This window comes from Schistocerca nitens, chromosome 4, assembly GCF_023898315.1.
Source record: "Schistocerca nitens isolate TAMUIC-IGC-003100 chromosome 4, iqSchNite1.1, whole genome shotgun sequence".
Lineage (NCBI taxonomy): Eukaryota > Metazoa > Arthropoda > Insecta > Orthoptera > Acrididae > Schistocerca > Schistocerca nitens.
In genome coordinates, this window is record NC_064617.1 from 497,769,133 (window position 1) to 497,794,165 (window position 25,033).

The following is a 25,033-nucleotide window of genomic DNA, read 5'->3' on the forward strand; positions in this document are numbered from 1 at the left end:
GTTAAGGCGACCATTTGCAATTAGTGGGAAGTCTGGGTTAAAGTCGTGGTCCGGCACAAATTTTCATTGTTGTCATTCTATTATACAGCTAATGGTTGTCCATATTCGCAATTGCGAATACATTTCCTACATTGGTAAGCTTTCTCTATGCCAACGCGCTGTTCCATAATGAAGTGCTCCATTTCTTTCAACAAAGAAAACGGATGAAAAGTGTGCTATTTCAGTGCTGCCAGCATACTGTACTGTAACAGAAATAGCATGCATTTCAAAAGTTGCATTCCTTCTTGGCTTTTTAGTCCTGCTCCTCTTCTAAATGTGTTGCAGTAATGTACTGTATCACTGTATTAATTGAAATGTTTGTAATTTATATTTGGTATTTGTATCTAGCGAGGTGATGAACTGATACACCGTTCTTTAATTTGTGGAAGAGGGGGCAGGGAGAGGTGGTTCAAATCCCTTTCAGGCCATTCTGGTTGAGGATTTTCTAGTTTACCTTGATCACTTCAGGGAAGGGCAAGAATAATTTCCGTGGTGGGCCTACAGCCGATTTTCTTCTGTATCTTTGTGTAGCTGAGATGTTGCTAAGTTTCTTACTTACTTCAGTGTCAAATAGACACCACAATCTAACCACTGTTCCAAGCATATCAGGAGTTGTTGATTTAATAAGAGAAACTTTGTCAAAGAGAATCAGATGTGTTAAACATAAATTACAATGTGCGAGAAATGTCTGAGTAACACTTGAACTGCGTGTGTTTCTGCACTAGTGGTTAGTATTAGTCATTTAGTTTCTAACTGAAATGTGAATTACATGGAAGTATATGTAGCAGTTTCTTTGACTTAATAAGATACATAGCAGCTTTCATTGAAGTAATTTAAATTTGGAATGAGATTTAGATGTGCAAAAATGACAGTTTCATATAAAAGATTTTTCAAACTGTAGGGCTAATATCTTAAAGGTATCAGTAATATTATGTTGGGAAGAAAACAATGGATCCTTTGTGGAAGTAAGCAGGAATGAAGATAAACTTTGTTTTGCTTTTAACGTAACCTATTTATTGCATTACGTTGCTTATTTATGTGTGTCATTTTTGCTGTTGTCTTTTTATGCACAAAAAATTCATAAAGAAATCCATTGCTGTCCACTTTAAATTAAACCTGACATTGTACAGACAATTAAAATGTATTGTGGAATTCTGTAAAAAATACTTGGATCGGGAACTACTGATTATAAGGTTTATATAAGAATATAGCGGGTTTTATTTTGTCTTGCATATCGTCAATTAGTGCTGACTGTGCAACCATTGCTAACCAATAATGTGTTACATACAGTTTTTATTTGGTAAATTGGTCAGATGTCTCTTGTATATCTAAAATTATATGTAATGTATTCTGCAGGGTGACCTTGTGAATTTGGAAGTGGCTGCTAGAGTTGTGTTGGCTGGATCGGAATCTGAAACTGCAAGTGACATGGAGGATGTTATTCCATTACATGTGGGAATGGGAATGGGGAGCACGCAGCTAAAAGCAAAAGCGCGACGTTTATATGATATTGCAAATGTTTTAAGTTCCCTGAAACTTATCCAGAAAGTGCATTGTTCAGATTCTGTACGGAAGCCAGCTTTCACCTACTGTGGGCCTAAAGTTGAGCCCTTGAAGCATCTAACATCGTTAGGCAAGTTATTACACTCTCTTAAAATATGTGTTGTATGGGTGTTACGTGTTGACTGATTCGAATTTTCTGTTAATATTAAAAGTACACATTTTTATAATGTTCTTTCAGTTTACATTGCCAGTGCATAACAAATTTACCTGTTGAATATTATTATAGCAACCAGTGAAATGCAACCATTAATTTATATACATAAGTCGATTTTTAACTAGTAGGGATGATTTTGGGAATGCTTAATCAGTGCAAACACTGTTTAATAACTTTGTACATAAATGAGCTGGAATAAGTCCAGCTGTCCATACACCTGAGAACATTGAGTATTCGGAAATATGTTGGAGGGCATTTCTGGACTTCAAATGGTTTTCTCCCAATCAATCTGTCAACCATTTGTGGACCATATTGGGGGCAAAATATGGTCTAAACATTATGTATGCCTTTTAAAATGTACAGAATTTGTACCATCATTGGGCGGATCAGCTATAACAGGGAATTTTCTTTTCTGTAAGTGGAAGATCGACACATAAAAAAATGTGTTTACTGCAGCAGGACATCATTTTTTTTTCAACTCATTTGAAAAGCTTTTCCTTGGTGTTTAATTTTCAGTTTCTTTGGTATCGCATGAGAGCGACTAAATTAATGGGTCTTTGCTTTTTCTTGTAGTACTTTCTGAAGATAGTAGACATTATCTGATCTCAGGAGTAGAATAGGAAAACAATGGCAGTGTTTTCGATTACAGATTGGTAGGTCAATAAGTAAGTTAATGAGGCACATTTTTTCAAAGTGTCCTTCTATAAAAATACCATCTTTGGTTCAAATCATTAAATTTTCAGCCATATTGTTAAATGATTTGTATTTGTCATTAATGTCAATGTCTGATGCACAGTACTGTACATCACTCAGCAAGTAAAATTTGCATTGTTAGCTGCCACAAATGGAAGTTGAGCCTTGTGAGTACTCTGATTTCCTGGTTTGAGTTGGAGGTGCCACAGGGTTAATCTTTGGAATGCTAGTGTAGGAAGTATTGAAAAATTTGACTAAATGAACAAACTTTTTTTTCATATTTATTAACATATGTAAGCAGATTTCTTGTTTTCCCTTTGTTGGAGGTCACATTTGCCAGAAAGTTCCAATTATAAGTTCTACCCAGTGATTTTTTATTGTTTGTGCCATCTTCTTTCATTGACTGGATAAGGCTGATATGTATCTTGATGTACGAGGGTGGTTTGATAAGTCTGTATTACCGAAGCATCCTATTCCAACTGTCTGCTTTGACCCATGACGTCACCAATGTGGCGGAAACGACCATTCTCAATGTCTCCAATATGGCGTCAATACATGATCACGACAACAAACATGAAAATACATATAAAAACAACAAACACACCTCCCTCCAAGAATATAAACTAATGGGATCAGTGCAGGAAATTGGGGGTCTTTGGGTGGAAATATAAACACATACGGACACACACCATGATCCCAAACCACACAAGACGACAACTTAAAACACCACAAAATCCCAAATTCTGCTACACTCACAATATCGACATGAATTGATCACTTCCCTTTACTTACATAGCTCAACTGCAATTGTCGATACCACAAAATAAAAACCAACTGCTCCAAAAATTATAATCGCACTGTAACTATCGGTATCACAAAAACCAACATCTAAAACAATAAAAAATTAGAATTGTACACTTCCCTTGATCTATATAGTTCAACAACAGCTCTTGATGCCAAAACACACACAGCTACAATGACACATTGGAATCACACTTCTTATGACCTATATAGCTCAAATACAGTTGACAGTACCAATAAAATCCAGACCGAGTACTTCCCCTAAGATACATAAATCAGCCACAAGTGCTGATACCAAAACATCAACCACCAACACATGCAGTAAATAACACTGACCCAACAACACATTTAAACCACACTGAACATCATAAAACACACACACACACACACACACACACACACACACACACACACAACCAGAACAAACTCACAACCTACCAACACCCCTGCCCACCCAACCTTCACCCCCCCCCCCCCCCCACACACACACACACCACCAAAAAAAAAAAAAATCCACCAACAGAGCCTGGTCCGAGATGCAGAAACTCGGGCCAACCGCATATTTTATTTTACTTGCATACACCGCATTTCACTGTCTTGCCCCAAGCCCAAAAAGATGCAGAAACTGAATGACGGACAACATGTTGTCCCCCATTTCAGCCCGCAGACATGCACTATTAAACTTGGAAGTCATATCCATACCTCACAAAAGAAGCCTAAAATTGAATTAAATGACTTACCGTGTGACAAACAGCAAACTAATAACAGCAAACGACACCACAATAACATAAACTTCATTCTTAACTCAATGAAACCAGTTTCCTTTCTTCTGTAACAGTCACAACCGATAAATGCACACCTCAAGCACCGACACCCAAATGAACCCAATACACCACATAACATGCGGCCATACACACATCACTAGAGGACACCACCAACCGCAACAAGATGACATCTACAAACACAACTCACTCATAAACTGAACTCCGTGCCATTATGATGTCACACACCACAAGACCCCGGGTCAATGCCTGTGGGTGGGATCAGATGCCTGCGTTGACCTGATAAGTCCGGTAAAAGAAAGTCTGTTCCATAAACAACTAGTCTTACTCCTCGACGTAGTGTCCTTTGAAGCATATATACATATATACTAGTGATCATTCAGCTTTCTCGTTCCATTGGAAAAACGTGTTATTTCAAATACTCGTTGAGTGCCACTACCACGTCCTCATTTGATGAAAATTTCTTCTTAGCAAGCCAAAGTTTCAAGTTACAGAACATGAAGAAGTCACTTAGGGCTATGTCTAACAATTAGGGTGGATGAGGTACCAATTCAAAGCTCAGTTTATGCATTTTGCCCATTGTTATCTATGATGTGTGGGATTGTGCATTATCCAGATGAAAGAGTACATTCGTCCTTTTTTTTTTTACTCAAGTTTAAAAGATCGAACAGTGAAGCATAATAGGGTCCAGTTATGGTTCTGCTTTTCCCAAGTGATCTGTGGAGGTTATTCCTTGGGAACCCCAAAAAAATCAGTGGCCATCACCTTACCAGCTGCCAAAATGGTCTTTGTCTTATCTGGTGCACTTTCAACAGTCTTTGTCCATTGTTTTGAGTGCTGTATTGACTCCGGTGTGTAATGTTGAATACAGGTTTCATCAACAGTTACAAATGATCACAAAAAGTCTTCTGTATTATGATTAAACATCACCAGACATTGCGTGGAAATGTTGTGCTGGATGCGCATTTTGTCAACAGTGAGAAATTGCAGCATTCACCTTACACGCAGCTTCTTAGCCTATTCTCTGTGCAGCTTATTATGCACTCACTCACTAGAGATGCCTCCAGTCTCAGCATTCTCATGAATTTTTACTCAATGGTCTTGCATTACCATATCATAGTCTGTGGTCTCCTTTGTGGTGACCTCTGTTGGCAGCCAGAGCGTGCTTAGTCTTCAGTGATTGTCTGACCACATTTAAATTTATTCATCCAAAAGTAAATGGTCTTCAATGATGGTGCAGAGTCCACGTGAATTTCATCCAAATTTGTTTTGATGTGTGCAGCAGTCCAACCTGTCAAATGAAAATGTTTAATAATAGCACAATACTTGGTTTCCTCCATTTTCAGTCACAGTCAACACATTGGCAGATTCAGACAGCTGTTAGCAATTAACTGTATGCTGCCCATTGTTAAAATTCTTTATATAATCCTTAGAATAATCAAGTTTATCAACCATGAAGGTGCCAAAAAAAAAAAAATGTTCCCCTCTTTAATGGAAATTTACCACACTTACAAACAACCCTTCTATAGTGTATTTGAATGTTTGTGTGAGCCACAAAAAATTCTTACTTTGATCATTCTTCTTAGGACTTTTGAAAAGAATATCCCCATACAGAATAGGTTCCTCCTAATTTCATTCAGTATTTAGGTGTTGAATGGTTTAACATTGATAATTTTAGGAAGTCTACTAGTGTTGTGTATAACATAATTTGTAGTAAATTGTGAGTAACAATTGTATATTATACAAACTTTTGCAGCAATTTTTTCCCATTATTGCATTATTGGTACTAACGTGATTTGTACAAGATTTTCACTTTTTCAGTTTGTTGATGTGTTCAAAATTTCACAACTGCGATGAAAACCTAGCTCTCAAGAAGCCATCTACTGATATGTAATATTGTGTTTGCACATGTTCTGTTGTGTTCCATTAGGATCCCCATTCAACAGCAGAGAATATTGTCAATATTTGCCATACAGTAGCACTAGCCTACATTGATACGTAAGTCCGTTGGTCAGTATAACCTCGATGAAGGATTCCGTATTTACTCGAATCTAAGCCGCACCTGAAATTTGAGACTCGAAATTCAAGGGGAGAGAAAAGTTTTAGGCCGCACCTCCAAATCGAAACGAAGTTGGTCCATTGTAATATGAGACACAATTTAGGTCGAATGAATGATGATACAGCTACAGTACTTTGGTTCCAGTCGTAAGCTTAGCAGTTCAGCTTTACCAGGTAGCCATTGCTATGTGTCAGGCACTCCGTCCGTAGTTATACGGGTACCCTTCCTTTTTCACGTGCTTCATCTGGTTTGAATTGAATTGATTGCTTATTTTTCTTTGATCTGAGAAGTGCCGTTCTCTTTGTTATAGGTGTTTACGTCACTCTAAGCTGAAAATGCATTACTGTACTGTCATGCATTGTTTGTCGCATTCTGATAATGAGTGTTTATTGCCTGTCGCCACTCGCGGCATGGCTTGCTTTTGTGCGCGCTACCGCCGCTTACTATTAAAAAAAGGAATTGTCTTGTAAACAAAACAATGGCAAGAGACTGCTATATGTTGTTACTTACATTGCAGCTTTCTTTGATATTGATCAACAAGAACCAAATAATAGACTGCGTATGATAGATGATGTTCTGAATGAGAGTTTAACGAAAATTTTTCTCCGTTTGAAAATCTTTGCAGACACCTCTTTAATACATTACATTCTGCACAGAAACTAGTCATCTTAGATTTAAAAATTTTGTCAATTGCTGTGCTTCGTTTCTGACTGTATCACTATTAGGCAAAAGAATAGTACGAATATAAACATGACAGGATATGTATATTCTTCCTTGTTTGCTGTTGTCTCACTCTAGTTTCATAGTTTCTTAGGCAGACAGGATTTAAATGAGATAGCAGCAAACACGAAAGAATACATGGCAAAATGTTTATATTCGTATTATTCTAATGGTGAAGAGAATACTGCATGTGATTCACAATTCATAAAGTTCCTATTAGCAACCATCTCTTCTCACAGTTTTTTTTACTGACGCAAAGGTTTTGGCGCCATTATTTATCTTTGTGCCTGCAAAGCATGCCTGTGTAGCGCTACATACGTTCGACCGCAGAAGTTAGTTGTGGTGGCACCTACCAACATTTTTCAGAACTTCCGCTTACTTTGCACTCGATTCTGAGCTGCAGGCGGTTTTTTGGATTACAAAAACCGGAAAAAAGTGCAGCTTAGATTAGAGTAAATACGGTAGACATGAAGTTATGTTTGAAGAATCTGTCAGTTTTATTTGAGTCAACTTGTAAATAGGAAAGGAGACTTAAAACCAGAAATATTTTGACCTATTAAATTGGGCTGACAAGCTTGCAGAAGATACTTTCAGGTTTCAAGTCTTAAGTTGTTGACTGAGCTGAAAAATTTGACCAGTTTTTACTACCGGTAATAACTTATGGCTGTGAAACATGGATATGCCATGAGTTCGTTAGAAGACTCACAGGATGTCAAAGAGGAATGGGTAAATCAATGTTGAGCTACACAAAGCAGTACACATCAGATGTATAACAAATACCTCGAAAAGAATAAATACCTCAAAATTGCAGTAGGCTGGTGATTTCATTGCACTGCTGCTACCATTCCCAGGTGATTCGTACACATCTGTGCATGCTATTTTTCGTTCCATCAGGTGCTGTAGATGTGTATATGTGTGCCCACTTGCTAACATCTTTGTGCTCCCAACACGATCAGATGGATGACCACTCATGTCTCTGTATACTTCGGACGTGTTAACGCACAAGGCAGAAAGAGTGTCAAAGTAGCCAAATATCTACATATACATCTATACTCTGCAAACCACCGGGAAATGTGTGGCTGAGGGTACATCCCATTGTACCAGTTACTGGATTTCTTCCTGCTCCATGTTGGGTGCTGTAAGAATGATAGATTGAATGACTGTGCATGATGTAATTATTCTAAACTTGTCCTCAGAATCCCTGTGTGAGCGATTTGTAGGGGGTTGTTGTTTTTTCCTAGAGCTATAATTTAAAGCCGATTGTTGGGACTTTGTTAGTAGACTTTCCCGAGATAGTTTACATCCATCTTCATGAGCCTGTCAGTTTAGTTTCTTCAGCATCTCTGTGACACACTCACAGGTAAAACAAACCTGTGACCATTCACACTGCCGTTCTTTGTATATGTTCAATATCCCCTATTACACCCATTTGATATGGGTCCCATACAGCAATATTCTAGCATGGGTTGCACAAGTGATTTGAAAACAGTCTCCTTTGTAGACTGACTACACTTACCCAGTATTCTGTCAATAAACTGAATGATCATAATGACCATTTCATATCCCTACAAAGAGTTATGTTCAGTTACTTGTACAAGTTTTCCAAGTCCAACTGTGACTCATTGATATTATAATTATAGGGTACCAAGTTTTTTCATTTTGTGAAGTGCACAATTTTACATTTCTGAACATTTAAAGCAAGTTGCCAATCATTGCACCACTTTGAAATCTTATCAAGATGCAACTTCTTTGAGAAAGTGCTCATTATACATAACTGCATCATGTGCAAAAAGTCTGAGGTTATTATTAATATTGTCAGCAAGGGCATTAATATGCAGTTTGCCTCAAAGTCCTCAGTAGTTTTCTAATGTTCATCTTATGTACATTTGCTGCTGTGCTATTGTTTGGGTTGCTGTTTACACCATTGTTTTTGACTGAGAAAACAGCATGCCATTGTTTTTGTACAGAGGAAGAAAATGGTGACAGGCAATTATCTCTGATACTACTTTACATCACAAGATAAAGGAACTTAAGCAGAGAATATGCAGGAGTAGGTTTAATAATGAATTAAAAAAATAGGAGTGCGGGTAAGCTATTACAAACAGCATAGTGAATGCATTATTGTGGCCAAGATACACGAAGCCCATGCCTACTACTGTAGCAAAAGTTTATATGCCAACTAGTTCTGCACATGAGGAAGAAATTGATGAAATGTATGATGAGATAAAAGAAATTATTCAGGTAGTGAAGGGTGACGAAAATTTAATAGTCGTGGGTGACTGGAATTCGAGAGTAGGAAAAGGGAGAGAAGGAAACGTAGTAGGTGAATATGGATTGGGGGCAAGAAATGAAAGAGGAAGCCGCCTGGTAGAATTTTGCACAGAGCACAACTTAATCATAGCTAACACTTAGTTCAAGAATCATAAAAGAAGGTTGTATACATGGAAGAATCCTGGAGATACTAGAAGGTATCAGCTAGATTATATAATGGTAAGACAGAGATTTAGGAACCAGGTTTTAAATTGTGATAGCGTACATTTTTCGGGCGTATCAAATACTGATTATTTTCACGGGTTTGCAGCCGGGTTCCATCGTCCTGACGACTACGCGATATTTCGGCGGACCATCTGGCCGCCATCTTCAGGTGAGATTGAGTGCACAATCACGCCGGAACTGAAGAGTCCTCAGATTCGGCGGCTCCTTTATACTGCGGGTACTAGCCGTTGCGCGTGCGCGAGCAATGGAAGAGCTGTCCTCTGTGAGGCGAAGAATTGCAGCGGCGCCTGCGGTGAAAACTGTCAAAAGCGAGGAATCGCAAAATTAAAATGCAGCCGGTCGGAAAACAAAAAACAAAAACAGTCTGGTTTCCGACCGGCTGCGTTTTAATTTTGCGATTCCACGCTTTTGACAGTTTTCACTGCTGGCACCGCTGCAATTCTTTGCCTCACAGAGGGCAGCTCTTCTGTTGCTCACGCACCCGCAACGGCCAGTACCTGCGGTATAAAGGAGCCCCGAATCTGAGGTCTCTTCAGTTCCGGTGTGATTGTGCACTCAATCTCACCTGAAGATGGCGGCCAGATGGTCCGCCGAAATATCGTGTTGTCGTCAGGACGATGGAACCCGGCTGCAAACCCATGAAAATCATCAGGTTTTAAATTGAAAGACATTTCCAGGGGCAGATGTGGACTCTGGCCACAATCTATTGGTTATGAACTGTAGATTAAAACTGAAGAAACTGAAAAAAAGTGGGAAGGTAAGGAGATGAGACCTGGATTAACTGACTAAACCAGAGGTTGTACAGCCTTTTCGGGGAGAGCATAAGGGAACGATTGACAGGAATGGGGGAAGTAAATACAGTAGATGAAGAATGGGTAGCTCTGAGGGATGAAGTAGTGAAGGCAGCAGACGTTCAGGTAGGTAAAGACGAGGGCTAGTAGAAATCCTTGGTTAACAGAAGAAATATTGAATTTAATTGATGAAAGGAGAAAATATAAAAACACAGTAAATGAAGCAGGCAAAAAGGAACACAAACGTCTCAAAAACGAGATCGACAGGAAGTGCAAAATGGCTAAGCAGGGATTGCTAAAGGACAAATGTAAGGATGTAGAGGCTTACCTCACTAAGGGTGAGATAGATACTGCCTACAGGAAAATTAAAGAGACCTTTCGAGAAATGAGAGCCACTTGTAAGAATATCAAGAGCTCAGATGGAAACCCAGTTCTCAGCAAAGAAGCGAAAGCAGAAAGTTGGATGAGTATGTAGATGGTCTATACAAGGGCGATATACTTGAGGACAATATTATGGAAATGGAAGAGGAAGTAGATGAAGATGAAATGGGAGATCCGATACTGCGTGAGGAGTTCGGCAGAGCGCTGAAAGACCTGAGTCGAAACAAGGCCCCGGGAGTAGACAACATTCCATTGGAACTACTGATGGACTTCGGAGAGCCAGTCCTGACAAAATTCTACCATCTGGTGAGCAAGATGTATGAGAGAGGTGAAATACCCTCAGACTTCAAGAAGAATATAACAGTTCCAATCCCAAAGAAAGCAGGTGTTGACAGATGTGAAAATTACTGAACTATCAGTTTAATAAGTCACAGCTGCAAAATACTAACGCGAATTCTTTACAGACGAATGGAAAAACTGGTAGAAGCCGACCTCGGGGAAGATCAGTTTGGATTCCGTAGAAATGTTGGAACACGTGAGGCAATACTGACCCTACGACTTATCTTAGAAAATAGATTAAGGCAAAACCAAACCTACATTTCTAGCATTTGTAGACTTATAGAAAGCTTTTGACAATGTTGACTGGAATACTCTCTTTCAAATTCTAAAGGTGGGAGGGGTAAAATACAGGGAGCGAAAGGCTATGTACAATTTGTACAGAAACCAGATGGCAGTTATAAGAGTTGAGGGGCATGAAAGGGAAGCAGTGGTTGGGAAGGGAGTGAGACAGGGTTGTAGACTCTCTCCGATGTCGTTCAATCTGTATATTGAGCAAGCAGTAAAGGAAACAAAAGAAAAATTCGGAGTAGGTATTAAAATCCATGGAGAAGAAATAAAAACTTCAAGGTTCGTCGATGACATTGTAATTCTGTCAGAGACAGCAAAGGACTTGGAAGAGCAGTTGAATGGAATGTACAGTGTCTTGAAAGGAGTATATAAGTTGAACATCAACAAAAGCAAAACGAGGATAATGGAATGTAGTCGAATTAAATCGGGTGATGCTGAGGGAATTAGATTAGGAAATGAGAGACTTAAAGTAGTAAATGAGTTTTGCTATTTGGGGAGCAAAATAACTGATGATGGTGGTCGAAGTAGAGAGGATATAAAATGTAGACTGGCAATGGCAAGGAAAGCGTTTCTTAAGAAGAGAAATTTGTTAACATTGAGTATTGATTTAAGTGTCAGGAAGTCTTTTCTGAAAGTATTTGTTTGGGGAGAAGAGGAGTTTGTGGCACAACTTGAGGAGAAGAAGAAGGGACTGGTTGTTAGGACATGTTCTGAGGCATCAAGGGATCACAAATTTAGCATTGGAGGGCAACGTGGAGGGTAAAAATCGTAGGGGGAGACCAAGAGATGAATACACTAAGCAGATTCAGAAGGATGTAGGTTGCAGTAAGTACTGGGATCAAGAAGCTTGCACAGGATAGAGTAGCATGGAGAGCTGCATCAAACCAGTCTCAGGACTGAATACCACAACAATAACAACAAGCAGAGAATCAGACAATTCCATATAAAGACCATTTCAAAAGTGTTGATGGAGAGACTAGTTGACATGCGAATATCATTACATGTAGGTATAAAGCCTTCTATAGACAGTAATTAATCAAAGGATCTTGATTCAAACTGAAATAATTAAAATGTATGCTTACTTAGTGATTACATCTTGTGATGTACCAAAAAAACGGGATGTGATTAAAACTGATTAGCCCACATAGAATATCATAAATATTAATTACTTTCTTGTAACCTGAGACCACAGCTTCTATTAATTTTTAAATGTCATCATCTTGCTTTCAGCTGTTAGAACCTTACTTTAGGACTGCAGTTTTGGCATTAAACCTATAAGTTGAAATCATATGCTTGAAAGTGGCTTAATGCCGAAATTGCAATTGGAAAAATAAAATTCTAACAGTTGAAAGAAAGATGACATTTAAAGAAAATAAATATTAATGAGTTAAATGCCAAAGTATTCTTGCTTTGACTAGATATTAAATGCAGTTGAGAGGTAAATTGTTTCATTGAGAAAAACTAAATTTACTTTCGTACATTGATAGATAACAAAGTTTAGAGTATCAATCATATGGCAAAATATGCATCTCTTTCGTGTGCTATTATTTTGAGAAAAAACTTGTTTAGGTATCTTGAATCTTTTATGAAATATGGTGGGCTTCAAGACCTCATCATCCACATTGCACATGGAAGGAGCACTGCATGCACCCCTACTGTATATATAAAAATCAAATCTCGAGAATGGTGACACACATGCACTGCTGTCAGCTTTAATTACAATTTCGACGTGTTAGCTACATTTCATACACAGCAGTGAATGATCTGAAATGAAATATATGCAGAGTCCATGCAGTGTGTTTTTGCCTCTGAAAAATTCTAAAAAATGTGCAATGCTTTACCTAATTTTATGTGACAAAGTAACTAAGATGAATAACAAAATGAAATACAGTCCTTGATTGAGCAAAGATATCAGGCAGTAAGTTGTTCAAGAATTAAATTTCTTAACCAAATAATTTTCTTAAAATCGGATGAGAAGTATTTCATAGCAGCTGGCATTTCTGCTCAGGTGCTTCACTGACAACTTTTGTAACATGGTTGTGGTGCGCACATCAGACAGAGAAATTGCATCACACTGCTTCTCGATGGATCACTTGTCAATGTGTCCTCCTCCTGTGATAAAGTGTTCAGTTTGCTATTGTACATGAAATTATTGAAGGCGTCTAATTAAACAGAATCTATGAACATGGAGCAAAAAAGAAATTACTGTGGCCCTCAGCAGCTGCTGATGCATTAGTGATGATGTCACAGATAGATTCATCCGTTCCTTGAGTTGTTATAGTTATGAATTAATTGAGAAGAAGAGGTATTATGGAATAGTAACTGTGAAAGAACACTAAGTTACTGAGGTGAACCCAAAGTGACACACCGCTTTTGTCATAAGCTTCTGCAATCCTACTAAAAGCTACATTGAAGACGTACTTCTTTGGTCTGAAACCATATTGACACACCTGTGTGTTTGTCTATGCAGTAATTCATTATTCCCTCCTGGATTTTCTGTTTTTCTATTTTGTCTGTGCAGTAATTCGTTTTGTAGGAACCTCAGAGTGAAAAACTTAAGGTGTCAGAGTAACTGTATCTTGAATCAGAGTTGGCAAAACCCAGAGTGGCCACCAAAATTATCATGCACAGTGCAGCAAAACTGGTACAGGTAGCAGTTGGAACATTGTCTCTCAGCACAGGTAGCAGTGTATGGGGCTAACAAAGCCACGCAGAAAGCAGCAAGCATATTCGTAGCTGTCAGAGGGTTAACACATTATTTGAACAAGATGATACTCCTCACTTACAACTTTTAGTCAAGTACATGGGTTGTCATAAGATGCTTAAAACTGGAGTCTACCCATAAATTGTATTAGAATAAAGCTTACCTGGATTAACCAGAGTTGTATTTCAGACCATTACAAAATCTGTCTCTGTAATATCCCAGTATAAAATTTACATAAGAGGTTAGTTTTGGCAAAATCGTTTCACTTATTTATAAGTTGAGCATTAACAGTCACTGGTCATGATGGAGGAGGTACTCACCTGGTTTTATTATTATTCCCATACAAAACATATCCCTCTGTCTCTCTTATCAAAATAATAATTAAAAAAAAAACTGGAATAAATTGCAGGCAGTGGTCTGTTTTGGTAAATACTGGAAAAACACAGTTATATTCACGTATTTCGCACTAGGTTTGTGTTAAAAGTACTCACTGCCAACTAGCAACCCAAACTTTTTAGCCACTGTCAGTAAAACATGTCAAAAAGTTACAGAAACCTCCTATGGATATGTGAACTTTTACACAAAGTTTCTTTCATGTGCTATTAAAAAGTGTATTAAATGCTTTGGCAGCATGTTATATGCTAATAGCTAGGACTATTTAGATAAAGTGAATCTTAATTATGGTTGACAGATTTCAGTTTTTGGAACAAACTTTCATTAATAACCAGAAAATGGAGGATTTTTAAATTTGTCACCTGCTTCCTTTGTTTTGGTGCAACAAATCTGTTTCAACGTTAATAAAAATATTTCTGATAGTTATGCCCTATAGTAAGAATATTAACAACTTAAATTTAACTCAAGTAACTGAAAATAAATGGTTTCAAACTTTCTTTGTGTCACAATATTTGATATTTAACCCTCCGGCAGGCGCGTTGTAAAATTTACAACATGGTCATTTGTCAGTAAAAACAAACTTGTTTTAAACTATTATATTTATTGAAGAAAGCAGTTCATATTCACTATCTTCAACATTTATAACTAAAGGTTATGCTCTTTTAGTTCTTTAAATAACAATTTAGCCAGTTTTTCTAACATATGTTCGATTTCATAACACCTTTCACAGACAATTTGTTTGCAGTTTAATTCCAGCAGTGTTCAGAAAAGTGAAAAAGTAGGCAATGGCCGTCTTGTAATTCCTTGAAATGGAATATCAGGCACAGATTTTAGCTATAACGTCAACCCCACCTTTTGTCATGTTGTACTCAATTACGATTGTAGGTTTGTGTGTTTCTTCATCCACTGTCGCCATGTCATGCACAGCAGACTAAAGTATGATAGCACAGTTTTTACAAGGAACATATGAAATTAAGATACTATCCTACTGAAATCCAAACATTGCACTTCCAATTTTTTGTTTTGTTTGGGATGGATTCTGGAAGAATTTCAGGTCTGTTCTTTGTCATTATACCAATGCAAGTGATAGTATTCTGCAGAAAATATTCAGAAAGGAGATAGCTTGTGTACCAGTTGTCAGTTGTAAGGTTCCTGTTAGAATTTTCTGTGGGCACCACATATCTTGCTCCTGAGGAGCATTAGATACCCGATGTTGTCCAAACCGCATACAGCTTGGAAAAAATAGAAACCTATTGTAACTCATTGCAGTCCTAAGCAGTAGCAATTCTGTTCCACCAGCTGCCCAGAGTTTCAATGCATTAGCATGATGGGATTTTCTTCTTCGTCTTAAAAAAAAAAATCACAAACACAGCCATTATTTCGTCACTTTATTACCTCTTTTGCACAAGAATTGATGTGTGTCTCGCTGTTTATTTATATAGATATTTGTATAGTTTACGATTTATTGATAATTTCAAGGTCGCTTACTTTCGAAAAAGCACTAACTTCGTCAGTTATACTCCTCACCTTTCTCTTCGGATCTGGTGGAGTTTGTACTATGTTTTTTTCTTGGGTTTGATGTTTTAGCACACTCGCTTGTACACCAAAGAGAAACTTTCTTTTCAATAAAGAACACTCGCACATCTGCTCTCCCTTAGAGATTATCACCATCCTCACCTTCAAGTTCGAATTCACTGCCGTGGTCCTATTCAGTGTTTTCATCACTCAAATCTACTTTATTTTCCTCCAAGCCTGAAAAGTCTGGATAGACTTTACCATCACCTTCTCTGAGCAGTTTGCCAATTTCTTTGTCTGATACACCCTTTGAATTGGAACAAAACATCAAAGAAATGAAATGAATAAATATATTCATATGTCGGTGTAACCAAAGTAATGTTTAATGTGTATCTATAAACAACGAACAAGTATAGTTAATTTTTTTGTTCACTTTCCTCTGGACATTGACTGCTGGAACAAAGCCTGCAACTCATTGTTTTCAATTCAGAAAACAAACTGACAAAGCTAACCAAATGAAATGAAGCCACTTTAACACTGCCGAGAAAACCTCAGCAATGGAATACATGTCAGCAGTGGTGCAATAGCTCAAGATTTAGGCATTGATTAGGCATAAAAACTGCTGCTGTTGTACTTTTTACAACAGCACACCTGCTTGAGGATTAATCCACATTTGTTGTAGACATTTTGTTTTATTCTTGTACACATCATTGACTCTTCGTAAATGTTAACTCCAATTCTACCCACAAGGGTTCAATTATGTTAAAGTCAGGGGACTGTGGTGACCAGGGAAGACAATTCTGTTCAGTTGCATGCTCCTCATACCACAATTGTACTGTCCTGGCTGTGTGAATGGGTGCATTATAGTCCTGAAATATGGCATTTTTGGAGGAAAAACATCCGAATCATGGGCTGCACTAGGTCACCTAAAATGTTCACACAATCATTGGCTGTAACACTGCCATTGATAATGATGGGACCATCAGAATACCATGGTATGGCTGCCGGCACACTCACACTTCCACCTCCATGCTTAACTGTTGGAATCAAGCAATCAGGATCATAGGCTTCTTTTGGCATTCTCCAGACATAAACCCGGCCTGAAGTTTGAAATAACAAAAATGTTGACTCGTCAGGTCATATGACGTGTTTCCACTGATCAGCCGTCCAGGATTTATGCTCCTAACACCATGTTTTACACTTCTTTGCGTTGGTTGTCCTCGCTAATGATTTCGGTATAGCATCTCGTCCATGGATATTTACTTTATGGAGTTTTTGGTGGACAGTGTCGATAGATATGGGGGTCTCGGAGATGGCTGCTGAGCTCTGCAGTCACTTAAGATGCCATAGTTTTGTAATATTTTGATGCAAATCGTGTTAGCGTACAGCGATCGCTATCATTTAGTTGCGATTTGTGCCCACTATTATGTTTACTCAATGATGTCTTTCCATGTTTTGTGTAGGCTGTCATGAGTGTTGAAAAAATTTCTCTTGAAATATTCAGTAAGTTGGCTGTGTTGATTACTGATGCCCCCACAATCTGCTCTCTTTGGAACTCTGTTAGGTCTTTCATTGCACATCAACCTTGGCCTCTGAATGCAAACACTAAATGTGCAATACTTGTAAGCACCTGCACTGATGCCTTGTCCATACTGAACATGCACAGTCCAGCACAACACGTGCCTTACTTGCCATCCACACATCCCATTGTGACCAATGTTCACGTTATTTTGCCTATTCCCCGTAGGTTATTGTCTTTACCAAAGAACGTATATGAAGTGTCAACATTCAGGTGTTAGTGCACATTCTTTATTTTTGTGTGTGTCACTTTTAATTATTTTTTCTATGTAAATGTGCAGTTTAAAAGTGTAGTGTTGATGTTTTTCTTTGATATTTGGCACTCGCTGAAATATTTCTGTAATAATATTTACTATTTCCACTGCTCACCAGATGCTACAGTTTACACAGTTCTTTTAATGTTATAAATATGGTTTTCTTTACAGATAGAAATCCACTGTACCCAACTCGACATTCTCTTCTCCGATCACAACGTGTGGTGCCTAGTATAGAGGAGAGAGCTAAAATCATGATAGGTAATGACTGATGCCTTTGAGGTGTCATTTCTAATAACTAAACAAGCACTACTCTGTTGCTGAACAGTGCTTTGAGGATTATATAAGCGATTTATCATTACTTATTCATCTGCTTATTGGATGTGTCTGTTGTGTTGACTTAATTACACGTGCTGCCTAAGAGTGGCTACTTGTATTGGAAATAATTGAATTCTGTTACAAATGACACTTATTCTGCTTCAGAAACAATGTGTGTGCGTGAGAGAGAGAGAGAGAGAGAGAGAGAGAGAGAGAGAGAATTCGTTGCATAGCTTTGAGTAGGTTATCCATGAAAAACAGATTAGTTTCTCATTTTTGAAATATAAATATGGATTCACATTTAAAAACACATTTTGCAGCTCATCATTGAATATTTAGGCCTCTAGTGCTTTTCGAACTTTCCATGAAAACTAGTAAAGCAAAACTTACTCTCATGTACAAAAATTTTCAAGAAATTTATAATTTCAGCTTGGATTAACCTGGAATTTTCAGGTAAATCAGTTGATGAAACGAAGTTGCGGTCCTTTGTCAGGTTGGGGTTTTGTGGAGAGAGTACTTTAGAGTACAGTGAGCAACTGATGGGCTTGGAACATGATAAATCAGTTATTCCCAAGCTGTGGCTGGCCAGTGGTGGTCAGCTTGGAGGATAAATATGTTTAGCATAGATGAATAAAACAGAAAAGCGTAGTATAATGCAGCTTAAGACAACTATGTGCCAAGCAAGGCTGCAAGGCATAGAAAATAAGCATTGTATTTCAGTAGCCATGGTAGAAAGTTACTACAAAAGCAAAGAGAGCAGCATCACAGATTTAAGCCTATCAGAGAAGCATAAGATAAACGTAGTGAAAACAAACATCAAGAGGAGAATGCGAGAAATGTTCTATGAATGTAAGAGTAAGATTTTGCTAACTAATCATACCAAAAAGTCTTAAGATTGTATGCTCTTACATAATGTCAGTAAGCAGATCCAAATTGCCTATTCATTCCCTCAGTGACCATACTGCCACCAAAACCGAAGAAGACAGAGAAGGCTGAAATAATGAAGTCAGTCTTCCAAAACTTATTATTATTGTTTTTGTATCTGCACAGGCATGGCAGTGCCACTAAACTGTCATGTCAGCACAAATGAACATATTCCGACCAATGAATGGTTCTGGGGCAGGAAACCGGGGAAGCTGAATGCCAGAAGAGGGAAGACTCATTGTGCGGCCAGTCTATGAGCAGCAGAGTGTAGGAACATCGTATAGAGACTGGCATGGAGAAATCACAAATGCAACCAGTGTGAACAATTGAAATAACTAGAATGTATAACCAAGAGCATGGTATTATGAGGAAATCAGGTCTGTGTCCTTTGATCTCGGTGTAAGAATTGCTTGGTCTGGTAAATATACTCAGGCCACTGAAACATGTCACTACCCAAGCACCGTAAAGTTGGCGATATAACTGACAAACAAGTAAGGAACACAAGGCACTGTCACCAAAATGGTTATTCACAAAGTGAAAATCCGTTGCACTGTGGAGTGCTGTTAATCAGACTTTGGGTGCAAGAATTTTATGAGCAAGAAAAAGAATTTCTATCTGTTCATCAACATGTCAATTCCTGCTGATAAATTTTACAGCGTTTCTCAAAAAACTCTATGACTTGGTCAAAGAACAGTTATAAGGAAAGGGTTGCTATTTCAAAATTTGTGATACTGAAGTAAAGAGTGTTTAACTAAGTCCCTATGGAGAAAACAGTGTGGTTTTAAGTATTCCGGAAAAGGAAAAAAAGCAGCCTCATCCAGTAATTGATCTTGATTCTTTCCACACCAATGCAGTTCGTCAGCACATTTACAGATGTTATAGCAGGGAAGAACACTCCACAATAGCGAAGTTGCTAATTTCTTTAAAAAAAATGTGAGCTTTTCTCAGGGGAGAAAACACCACTTCAAACGATGTTAGAAAGTATTGTCATTTGCTTTAAAATGTAAGACGGACGAAAACTGTTAATCAGAAAAGCTCATGTCTTTGCAGCTCATAGCATTTTTTTTTTTTTTTACGCAATATTGTAGTAAAGGATATACACACAATTATATGGTTAGATGAAACTGGTATCAACATTGGAGAATCAGTTGATAAGTGCTGGTGGACTCGATACTCAGAATAGCAGCGGTCATCGGCCAACAGGAGGAGGATCCCAATTAATTGTGGCCCATGCAGGTTCTGCAAACTGTTATGTGGATGAAGAACTTTCGGTTTTTCGACTTAGAAAAACCTACGACAATCATGAGGATATGGACCACCCAAGATTTCTGCCATGGTTTAAAATTTTGTTACTCCAGTTCAGTGTTCTGACAGTGTTTGTGTTGGACAATGCATCTTACCATTCATATGGTAATTAGGCTACTGCCTTTCCACTGCCATTTAAACCCAATTGAACTGATCTGGAATGATGTCAAGGCATACATTAGGAATAACAAGACTTTTACAATGACAGAAGTGGACAGGCTGCTATGTGGTTTTGCTAGTGTAGACACCACCTCATGGAGGAAAAAAGTAGACCATGTTGGTAAACTCATAAGAGAAGCACAGATTATACACGGAAATAAGAGTGTGAAAGAACAATTAATGATTTCTCTTGATGATGGTGGTGGTTTAGGTGCTAATTCCAATGATAGTGAAGGAGATCTGGGTGGAATTGTGACACTGATGTCGTAAATTGGTGAGTGTAAGTATTTGCAGAATTAATTCTTTCTCTCTGCAACTGAGTGGGCTAGGCATCTTTTGCTTTATTTCGTTTTAGGACTGTGGATAGCGTGTTTTATGATGTGTGCTTAGGTTTACATTATTGTAAGACATATTATATGCAGCTATTACGGTAACAATTCATAATGACTTTGCATAGACATTGTCATTAACTTCAGGTGTTTTTATTTCTTGGTTTCATATACCACCAAACACTTTTTCTCAGTCACTCTCTCCATTGTTAGAAAAATGTACTGTGTTGTACTTACGTATATATTAAGTGACTGCTTTTGTACATGATGATTCTTGCTGACATTTTAAAAGTATACTTTGGAGATGTGGGTGTGTGCAATGGCAGCTATTGCAACCTCACAATCGCAGTATAGCCAACTACACACAGGCTGTCAAGTGACATGTTTCACCAGCCCAGGAATAAATACCTGGGTCAGCAGGTCTCTCTGTATTATATTCATTATAGCTTTCCACATTACTCTGCAAGCAGATACAGGCAGAAACAGTCATCACCTCTTGTTCACATTCCATGAGTGTCAATGCAGCCTGAACTGTAGTTTTCATGATATGGTTTTAATGCGCACAATGGGAACAAAAACATTGTGTGTAAAAATATCATAGTAAGGTAGTGATTAATTGAAGTTGCTACAAACACAGACTTCAGTGTCACCTCAAGTGGATTCTTGAAGGCTCGAAGCCATAGGAATGAGATCATGGCATTTTGTCATGCCATATGCTGGAGACACTGTGATGTTTTCCTTCCTGCGTGTGACGATGTCTCCCTAAAGGGCTCTGTCAATGTACTTGTTATCTACATCTACATGACTACTCTGCAATTCACATTTAAGTGCTTGGCAGAGGGTTCATCGAACCACAAACATACTATCTCTCTACCATTCCACTCCCGAACAGTGCGCGGGAAAAACGAACACCTAAACCTTTCTGTTCGAGTTCTGATTTCTCTTATTTTATTTTGATGATCATTCCTACCTATGCAGGTTGGGCTCAACAAAATATTTTCGCATTCAGAAGAGAAAGTTGGTGACTGAAATTTCGTAAATAGATCTCGCCGTGAAGAAAAACGTCTTTGCTTTAATGACTTCCATCCCAACTCGTCAATCCCACCTGGTAAGGATCCCACACCGCGCAGCAATATTCTAACAGAGGACGAACGAGTGTAGTGTAAGCTGTCTCTTTAGTGGACTTGTTGCATCTTCTAAGTGTCCTGCCAATGAAACGCAACCTTTGGCTCGCCTTCCCCACAATATTATCTATGTGGTCTTTCCAACTGAAGCTGTTCGTAATTTTTACACCCAGGTACTTAGTTGAATTGACAGCCTTGAGAATTGTACTATTTATAGAGTAATCGAATTCCAGCGGATTTCTTTTGGAACTCATGTGGATCACCTCACACTTTTCATTATTTAGCGTCAACTGCCACCTGCCACACCATACAGCAATCTTTTCTAAATTGCTTTGCAACTGATACTGGTCTTCTGATGACCTTACTAGACAGTAAATTACTGCATCATCTGCGAACAACCTAAGGGAACTGCTCAGATTGTCACCCAGGTCATTTATATAGATCAGGAACAGCAGAGGTCCCAGGACGCTTCCCTGGGGAACACCTGATATCACTTCAGTTTTACTCAATGATTTGCCGTCTATTACTACGAACTTCCTGACAGGAAATCACGAATCCAGTCGCACAACTGAGACGATACCCCTTAGGCCCGCAGCTTGATTAGAAGTCGCTTGTGAGGAACGGTGTCAAAAGCTTTCTGGAAATCCAGAAATACGGAATCAACCTGAGATCCCCTGTCGCCATTACTTCGTGCGAATAAAGAGCTAGCTGCGTTGCACAAGAACGATGTTTTCTGAAACCATGCTGATTACGTATCAATAGATCGTTCCCTTCGAGGTGATTCATAATATGAGGTAGAGATCACACAGTTGCTGTGACCTTTGTACTTGTTAGTTTATTCGTAAATTGCCTGCAAATTGATGCCCTGCAGGTAATGAAGCAATGTTGGTGATTTGAGGAGAAAACGTGTATTATTGGACTGTAATTACAGTTGCATTATCTGTGTTTAGTCTTTTCCACGGGTGCAATCCCTTATTGCGACCCGCTCATTCCTCCCCCACCTCCTTGCCACTTCACAGAACTGTAAACAGTAGTTGCATTTAGTTTGCACCAAGTAACAGTTTTTAGATTGCACTAGACACTGGAAAGCTTTATTGCACATTAGTGCCGAGATACAGGCAGAGGTATCTTTCAGAACATGTCCACTATTGTGCTATCTGACTATAACATTCCAGGATGTTGACTGTCATTTTGGGATATGTCTCGTTTTCATTCATTGACACCATTGCAGTAACATATTGAGACAGCTGTATAATTTTATTTCTTTGTATTAATTTTTCATTGTCACACGGTGTGTCCCATTCATTAATTTAATTTTTATTCTTCATATTGTTTCACAGGTGGAGGAAAACGCAAATTGAAACGCACCTACAGTGATTCTGTGTTGTTGCCATTCAGTGAATGTCAGGAATTTCAGGAGTCGGGTGTTGATAACAGTGCAGATGGTGAATGCTTTGGTGAGGCGGTCCTTACATTGCATTTAGTTGACAATAAAGCCACTCGATTTTCATCTGCCGAGTCTGTTCAGACAGAGGACCAGAACAACACAAGTAGAGTATTCACTCCTTACATGGCTACTGGTGCAGGTGGTGTGTCTAAGTCAATTGTGGGTGCCACACATGTTGGTGGTGCAGTGACTTGTGAGAAAGAGGCCATTGTGCAATGTACTGATCCTATTTCTCAAGTAACAAATCGTTGTCAAATTGGAGCCGAGCCTCATGGAAATAAACTGATCAGGCATCATTCAGAATCATGTGTTGGTAAGACATCGATATGTGTGAAAAGGAGATTGGTTAAAGTAGCACCACTGAGTATGCATAAAAGTAGCAGTATGGAGCACAACTCTCCTGAACATGCTGCAAGCATCCACAAATCATTCACTAAAGCACCGCAGAAATCAGAATTAATGGCACAACAAGCCTCTTGTGTGCAGCCTGCTACAAACTTAAATCATTCAGTCTTAGTGCCATATGCAGCTCCAACAAACAGCTGTACAGATGGATTGTACATTGTTGACAATCCTTGTATAAAAACATCAGATGCTGTACGCCCATCTAATGATTCCTTTGTAACCAATGATCAGAATAAAATTACCTCTTCCCCTGTCATATCGACCATTGTGATGCCGACAGTAAACCAGCCCCGTATTATATTGACAGAAGAAATGCTAAGGAATGGCAGAAGATTAATCAATATACCTGGAAAGAGTGATTCATTTAGTAGCAAACGGCAATTGTTGCCGAAAGGTATTAATAATGAGCAAAGAGTTTTCCTGCAATCGCCACCAGTTGCTGCTAAAAATACAGATTATATTCCATACCAGCCAAAATGGAAATTACCGTATGTTAAGAATGACTCTCACATAGTGACAAAGGATTTTTTCAGTGAAGTGAACAAACGTAGTTCTTTCGTTACTCAAAACAAATGTTCTTACAGTGTGGTAACTGGAAATGACATAAATGGACATAGCAGGTTACATTTAAGTCCAAACATTGACGTAAAATGTGACTTTGTTCAAAAAGAGACTGGCACTGTAGTAGGCCAATCTAGTGTAGACAATAAGCACTATACAACGCTAATGTATTCAGGGGAACAAGGAAATTATAATGCAAATCAAAAACAGTTTTCACAGTATATGTCTGTTGTCTCAGATGATCACTGTTACAATAGACAAGGAGATAAAAGTTCCTTGCAGACTGCTGATTGTACTTCTGGCCTAGCTGGTGAGGAGAAAATTGTGCTCCCACATGTGGTTCCTGGAGAGCTGTACACAGCTGTTAAAGTTGGCTCTGTTCTGCAGCTTGTGCCCGTCAGTAGTAACTCACTGGTTACTAAAATATAAACATTACCTAATGTTCTACATTATTTGTAAGTGCAATACATTTTTAAATTTATGAAAAATCTATTGACTTAAAATTTATACTGAGATGTATGTGTATTAGAGAATTAATATTATCTAATGTAAAATGAAAAATTGAACTTCTTTCGCTGCAGATAAATTTTATTAATATATGTTTCTTCAAACTATTTCAGTCTTCTGTTAAGTCAAGAGATAAAATTGAAATTTCTCTCTGTTCTGGTACTCATTGTCATACCCAATGTGAAATTTTATGTAAAATGCATATTTATGCATCAGTTAAGGGAAAACAGTTAATGTCTTCGTTTACTGGAATATTTTCCAATAAACTCTGTACTTTTATCACTATATTTTAGATAAAATTTTATTTTGTGTTTACAGTTAGGAATATGATGAGGAGGTAAAGCGTTCATATTGTGCAACACAGTAAAACAGCATTTAAATGGAATGTTGGACATTAGTATTGA

At 38.2% G+C, this 25,033-nt stretch overlaps 1 protein-coding gene across 1 annotated transcript in view; it reads left to right on the forward strand.

The window, feature by feature from the left end:
- LOC126251834 (uncharacterized) overlaps positions 1-24,648 on the forward strand; it is a 34,914-nt gene extending 10,266 nt beyond the window's left edge. The window contains exons 5-7 of the mRNA XM_049952499.1: positions 1,396-1,676; positions 17,726-17,811; positions 23,050-24,648. Of these exons, the coding sequence (XP_049808456.1) occupies positions 1,396-1,676; positions 17,726-17,811; positions 23,050-24,551 (1,869 nt within the window). The 3' untranslated portion in view covers positions 24,552-24,648. The remainder of the gene's footprint in view (positions 1-1,395; positions 1,677-17,725; positions 17,812-23,049) is intronic.
- The last annotated feature ends 385 nt before the right edge of the window (positions 24,649-25,033 follow it).